At 38.6% G+C, this 6,677-nt stretch overlaps 1 protein-coding gene and 1 long non-coding RNA gene across 2 annotated transcripts in view; one reads left to right on the plus strand and one right to left on the minus strand.

Moving 5' to 3' along the window:
- smo (smoothened, frizzled class receptor) overlaps nucleotides 1-6,677 on the plus strand; it is an 11,397-nt gene that overhangs the window by 3,051 nt on the left and 1,669 nt on the right. The window contains exons 2-11 of the mRNA XM_016488904.1: nucleotides 3,407-3,615; nucleotides 3,689-3,898; nucleotides 4,039-4,211; nucleotides 4,393-4,612; nucleotides 4,700-4,823; nucleotides 4,923-5,015; nucleotides 5,451-5,559; nucleotides 5,721-5,906; nucleotides 6,070-6,218; nucleotides 6,388-6,522. Coding sequence (XP_016344390.1) covers nucleotides 3,407-3,615; nucleotides 3,689-3,898; nucleotides 4,039-4,211; nucleotides 4,393-4,612; nucleotides 4,700-4,823; nucleotides 4,923-5,015; nucleotides 5,451-5,559; nucleotides 5,721-5,906; nucleotides 6,070-6,218; nucleotides 6,388-6,522 — 1,608 coding nt within the window. The remainder of the gene's footprint in view (nucleotides 1-3,406; nucleotides 3,616-3,688; nucleotides 3,899-4,038; nucleotides 4,212-4,392; nucleotides 4,613-4,699; nucleotides 4,824-4,922; nucleotides 5,016-5,450; nucleotides 5,560-5,720; nucleotides 5,907-6,069; nucleotides 6,219-6,387; nucleotides 6,523-6,677) is intronic.
- Nucleotides 758-2,805, minus strand: LOC107690550 (uncharacterized). Its single transcript, XR_001634455.1, has 3 exons — nucleotides 2,733-2,805; nucleotides 1,288-1,382; nucleotides 758-962 (listed from the first exon to the last, which is right to left on the minus strand). It is a non-coding gene; the product is annotated as an uncharacterized LOC107690550 (long non-coding RNA).

A 6,677-nucleotide genomic window follows, 5' to 3' on the forward strand; every position in this document is an offset into this window, starting at 1 on the left:
GTGCATTGTAATAACAGGTTTGTTTTGTACTATCTTTAAGACCTGTGCACTGACAATTGCAAAACTTTAATACTTCAATAGTATTACTTGCTTCAATTACTTCAATAGTAACGAATGATAATCAGGACTTGTCAGCCAGTACCTGGCAGAAACTTTGCTTTGAAGACCTTTTAATTAACTAACTTCCACATTTCAATATGCCCCTGACTTCTAAGGGGTGTTTTTATTTGTGACTACTCCCTACAGCCTAGAATTCTATCAGTAGAACATTACATTTTTCTTTTCTGTTTGCATGAAGAAGATTTGGTGTTGATAGAGGAAGCAACATCTTTAAGGCAAAACCTTAGACCTCATTCAACATCATCCATTGTTGCAGTGCTGTGTGCAATCAGTGCAATGGATGATGGGATATGTAGTCCGGGATGACATGCAACAGTTTGTGTAGTGCGAGAGTCAATGTAATGGAAGGGTGACCTCTGGTGGTGAGTGAACTGAAGTTCATAGACCGGATTCGTGACATACACAAGCAAAAGCTAAAGCGAACATTGTCAATTATTGATTCCTATTTTACAAAATTTGTCCTGCATACATTTTTGTCTTTAATGTGAAGGCACTTGAAGCCCAGTGCCCGATATGCACAGGAACATTTCCAGTGTCAGATGTAGACCTGCCATGCCAGCCTTTGTGGAGAAAGGTAATGGTAATAGTGACTCACATTAAAAAACAAAACAAAAAACACCTAAAAAATAAAGAACATTTTGCTTTATTGTTTTTAGCTTTATATACAAATAATTTTATTTATTTATTTTTACAGGCTCTCCAAGGAAGGTGATTTTCAAGGGACATACAGGGCTTCCTGTTTTTGACGTTTCCACAACTTCAGACGTGTTATCTCGTGATAGATTTCAGATGTCTTTCTGGTGTTTATCTGTGCTGCTGCATGACGAATCACATCCTCCTCACTGTAAAAATAAATAAATAAAATTATGTGTTTATATATTTAAATATATAAACAATAAAGCAAAATTTTTAGCAATATGCTTATATTTTTTGCTCAAAAAACATTATTATTATCAGTGTTGAAAACAGTTGTGTAAAAATTTTTTTTTCAGGATTCTTTAATGAATAGAACGTTAAAACGAACAGCATTTATCTGAAATGTTCCTGTGCATATCGGGCACTGGGCTTCAAGTGCCTTCACATTAAAGACAAAAATGTATGCAGGGCAAATTGAGTAAAATAGGAATCGATAATTGACAATGTTCGCTTTAGCTTTTGCTTGTGTACCTCCTGAGGGGGATTGCAACATTGGATGATGTTGAATGAGGTCTAAGGTTTTGCCTTGAAGATGTTGCCTCCTCTATCAACACCAAATCTTCTTCCTGCAAACAGAAAAGAAAAATGTGATGTTCTACTGATAGAATTCTAGGCTGTTGGGAGTAGTCACAAATAAAAACACCCCTTAGAAGTCAGGGGCATATTGAAATGTGGAAGTTAGTTAATTAAAAGGTCTTCAAAGCAAAGTCTCTGCCAGGCTACAGTGGTACTGGCTGACAAGTCCTGATTATCATCCGTTACTATTGAAGTAATTGAAGTAAGTAATACTATTGAAGTATTAAGTTTTGCAATTGTCAGTGCACAGGTCTTAAAGATAGTACAAAACAAACCTGTTATTAAAATGCACAATACACAGTCTTGCAGATATAGGGTGAAGTCAGAATGTACAGACATCGGTCCCAAATCGTTGTATTTTAGAAAACTTTGAATGGCAAACTGTAACATTACGTGGCCCGGCATGATTTTGAACAGCTGTTGGGTGCCACGAATAGACTTGAGTGTGCATACGGTCATGATTTATGAATCATAACCCGCCAAATGGGCTAGTGATTTGATGTGCGTTACCCACCTGACTTCATTGGAGTTATAATAATCTATAATCTCTGAAAATATTGGCCTGACGCCTTACTATTGGGGGCTCTGTCAGCTAGCTATACTGTTGGCTAATCAAATCTATTCAGAATCAGAATGAGTTTTATTGCCAGGTATGTTTACACATACGAGGAATTTGTTTTCGTGACAGAAGCTTCCACAGTGTAATAGAATGACGGTGACAGAACAAAAAAACAGAATAAATAAAAATAAATATAAATAAAAAATAGAACAAGTAAATAAGCAATAAAAATATACAAATCGACAATTGTATGTACAGGTATATAACAATAGACAGTTGTATGTACAGGTATATTATGTGCAAATTGGAATGTAGACTGAGTATGTGTGTTAGATAAATAAGTGTGTGAGTGAATAAATAGTGTGTGTTCCACAGTTATTGTCAAGTGTTCATGAGCTGGATGGCCTGAGGGAAGAAACTGTTCCTGTGTCTGGCCGTTCTGGTACTCAGAGCTCTGTAGCGTCGACCAGATGGCAACAGTTCAAAGAGGGAGTGTGCTGGATGTGAGGGGTCCAGAGTGATTCTGCCAGCCCTTTTGCTCACTCTGGATAAGTACAGTTCTTGGAGAGAAGGGAGGGTTGTACCAATGATTCGCTCAGCAGTCCGGACTACCCTCTAGTCTTCTGAGGTCAGATTTGGTAGCTGAGCTGAACCAGACAGTTATAGAAGTGAATTCAGACGGGCTTAGCTAACGTTACGTATTTAGATGGGAAAGCATGAGAGGAGAGAATAATTAAGTTAACTTGTCACTGAGTTTAAAATGTTAAATTAGTTATCTTACCCAGTAAACGACCTGTTGCTCGCCATAATACAACTTCGCTCGCTCTTCTGTCAGACTGGCGGGGATTCCAGGGAAACGTATTGGGCGTGTTCGACCTGTGACTTCAATCGAGAGTGACCAATAGAAAAAGGCCTTTCATCCTGGTTGGTAGAGACCGCTCACTGAGCGACAGCTTCACTCGCAAGCAAAACTGTTCAACTCGCAAACAACAGTTTTAGACCCGCAAAAAAAGACGGCAGAAAAGAGAGCAACATTTGTGGTTTCGTGATGAAATGTGTTTGAAGTGCACAAATAAAGCGAGTTTTGAGCAGTGTAGAGTAGGGCTTCTTGTTTGTCATTTCTCCGATCACAAATGCAGACATGGTTTTATGTATGTCACATGGTTTTATGTATGGTTTTAAAGACAGTATATGTCATTATAATCCGTCCCCACTGGATGCAACAAATGCCTCGTTTATAATGGGTTTTAATGACCGATGAGCTTTGTAAAAATCAACGCGTTTCAGAAAGGCAGGGCAAAGAGGAGAAACAATAATGTACAGTATGTGGAAAATGTGTTTTTTTAACCTTAAACTGCATAAACATTTCATTACACCAAATACACAAAATAATGTTCTTTTCAGCAACATCATATGACCCCTTTAATGTCTAATCTCCCAATCTCTTGCGCTCAGGGTTGAGAAATGCTCCTCGCTGTTGGGCTGTCATTCAGCCGTTGCTGTGTGCTGTTTACATGCCAAAATGCGAGAATGGAAAGGTCGAACTGCCCAGCCAGCACCTGTGTCAAGCTACACGCAAACCTTGCAGTATTGTGGAGCGGGAGAGGGGCTGGCCCAACTTCCTCAAGTGTGAAAACAAGGAGCAGTTCCCTAAGGGTTGCCAGGTAAGTCATCCATTAGCATACGCCCAAAAAGTTTGGTCTGGATTGCACATGATGTGACCAAATTGACTTTCAGAATGAGGTCCAGAAGATCAAATTCAACACTTCAGGACAGTGTGAGGCTCCCTTGGTCAAAACCGACATCCAGGCAAGTTGGTACAAGGACGTGGAAGGTTGTGGGATCCAGTGCAACAATCCCCTGTTCACGGAAGATGAGCACTCGGACATGCATAACTACATTGCCATCTTCGGCTCCATCACTCTCCTATGTACATTCTTTACGCTGGTAGGTGAGCCGGTGAAGACTGGATTTCATAGTCTCGGGCTGGCTGACTTCCTTGTGTGCAGTATTTCTGACAGAAAGTAGTTCAAGTTTGGGCTGAATCTTTAATTATTGATGTTATTCCTGCTTACAATTTCCCACAGGCCACATTTCTCGCCGACTGGAAGAATTCCAACCGTTACCCTGCTGTGATCCTCTTTTACGTCAATGTATGTTTCTTTATCGGAAGTATTGGATGGCTCGCTCAGTTCATGGATGGAGCCCGCAAGGAGATTGTGTGTAAAAGCGACGACACTATGCGGCTTGGAGAGCCATCGTAAGTATGAAGCCAGCGAAAAATCCACCTTCCAAAATACGCTGCATATTACAAATACTGACTGTCAGGAACATTTGATAGCCAAGAAAAGTAATTGGACCAAACAATAAAAATAATTTGACTTACCAGATATATTTCAGATGAATTAGTATGCTTATTTCCATTGCTTATTTTTCTCTAGATCCACCGAGACGCTGTCATGCGTGATTATCTTCGTCATTGTGTATTATTCTCTAATGTCTGGAGTTATTTGGTTTGTTATGCTCACTTATGCCTGGCACACATCGTTTAAAGCCCTGGGAACCACCCATCTGCCTCTGTCTGGAAAAACATCCTATTTTCACCTGGTCACATGGTCTATTCCTTTCATACTGACAGTTGCTATACTGGCCATTGCAGAGGTGAGGCTGCTTTTGTCATTTTTTTTGTATTGTTAATATCAGCGTATTCACAGTGGTTTAATTTTGACACTATGAAATATTCCACAGGTGGATGGAGATTCAGTTAGCGGCATTTGCTTTGTTGGCTATAAGAACTACAGATACCGTGCAGGGTTTGTTCTGGCTCCTATCGGGGTGGTCCTTGTTGTTGGCGGCTATTTCCTGATACGAGGTAAGAGAGATATTTTCATTCTGTTGTGTTTAACAGTAGCGCATGGCATGAAGAGATGGTTTTATCTGTGTGGATTTATACAAGACTCTTGTTTTCCAGGGGTTATGACATTGTTTTCCATTAAAAGTAACCATCCGGGGCTGCTCAGTGAAAAAGCTGCTAGTAAAATCAATGAAACCATGCTGAGGCTTGGTAAGTTTTGGATTCCTCTTTAAAATTATACAAATTATACAGCATGAAAAGCTTTCATTAAGAACAAAATGAAATCCACCCCAATTATTGAAGTGGTTTAATTTAAAATACAACCCATCTGGCAATAGAAATGTCAGTAATAAAGGTGTACTACAAGTACTTACACTGCAGCTATTGTAATAACATTATGCTATAATGATATATATTCTTCACAAACAATGCAACACAAGTGTGTGTGTATGTGAGTTGAGTGAATAGAGTAATTATTCTCCACAAACAATGCATTACACGTATTAAACATCCACTATATATAATATAGTTTGTTTGCGAATAATATCTTTAGAGATTATTCACTCTTGATGTAAATTCTGTGAATCTTTGACTTGTTCATTCATCTAAGAATGAGCAAATTCCATGTATTTTTCCATTTCTCAGGTATATTTGGATTCTTAGCCTTTGGTTTTGTTTTAATCACATTCGGCTGCCATTTCTATGACTTTTTCAACCAAGCTGAGTGGGAAAAAAGCTTCAGGGAATATGTACTGTGAGTCTTTTTCTTCTATCGTCTAGCTTTTCTAGACAAAGTAGCATTTTATAGACATGGGGAACATGTGAGCTACATTATCTACCATACATTGTGTTATGGTTGTGATATTGTAGAGGGCTACCCGTGCTGTCATGTAACAAATCTAGTTTTTAATACAGATGTGAGGCTAATGTCACCATAGCTCACCAGACCAACAAGCCGATCCCAGAGTGTGCCATCAAGAACAGGCCTAGTCTGCTGGTGGAGAAGATCAACCTCTTCTCAATGTTCGGTACAGGCATTGCAATGAGCACATGGGTCTGGACGAAGGCCACCATCCTTATCTGGAAACGCACCTGGTTCAGGTAGGTAACAAACATACAAACAAAATAAGTTTTTGATGAATTAAAATAATGTTATATTTTATGTAGTACATAATACAAATCTGTTATTGACATTATTTAACATTTTGTGTGTTGTAATAAATAAAAAATAAGTTGAATATTAAGCATTTTCTCTCAATCTAAGAATCATTGGAAGAAGTGACGATGAGCCGAAACGCATTAAGAAGAGTAAAATGATTGCCAAGGCATTCTCAAAGCGAAAAGAACTGCAGAAGGATGCAGAGAAAGAGCTGTCCTTCAGCATGCACACCGTTTCTCATGAGGGACCTGTGGGTAAGTACCTCCTCCTATATTCTAAAGATAATTTTCTCAACTTTTAGGAGTACACTAACACATAGATGGCCTCAAAGCTAAAAGGTCAATCAGTCACATTTGAAAGTGTTTTTGCTCCCTATATTAGAAACAAATAACTAACATTTAATTTATTTAACCCTTTGCACAGCGGGTATCAACTTTGACCTGAATGAGCCGTCAATGGAAATGTCTTCTGCGTGGGCCCAACATGTGACCAAGATGGTGGCTAGAAGAGGGGCAATTTTACCACAGGATATCTCAGTGACGCCCACCGGAACACCTGGTTAGTACTCTAGTTCTTAAATAATTGATAAATATATAATCAATAGTTAACTGTAACTGATGACCAATAGTAGCAGTTTTGTATAATTTAACAATAACAATAGTAATAGTAATAATGATAAATAATTTACTATAATAGTTAAATGCATTTTCCCT

This window comes from Sinocyclocheilus anshuiensis, unplaced genomic scaffold (assembly GCF_001515605.1).
Source record: "Sinocyclocheilus anshuiensis isolate Anshui unplaced genomic scaffold, SAMN03320099.WGS_v1.1 scaffold641, whole genome shotgun sequence".
Classification (NCBI taxonomy): domain Eukaryota; kingdom Metazoa; phylum Chordata; class Actinopteri; order Cypriniformes; family Cyprinidae; genus Sinocyclocheilus; species Sinocyclocheilus anshuiensis.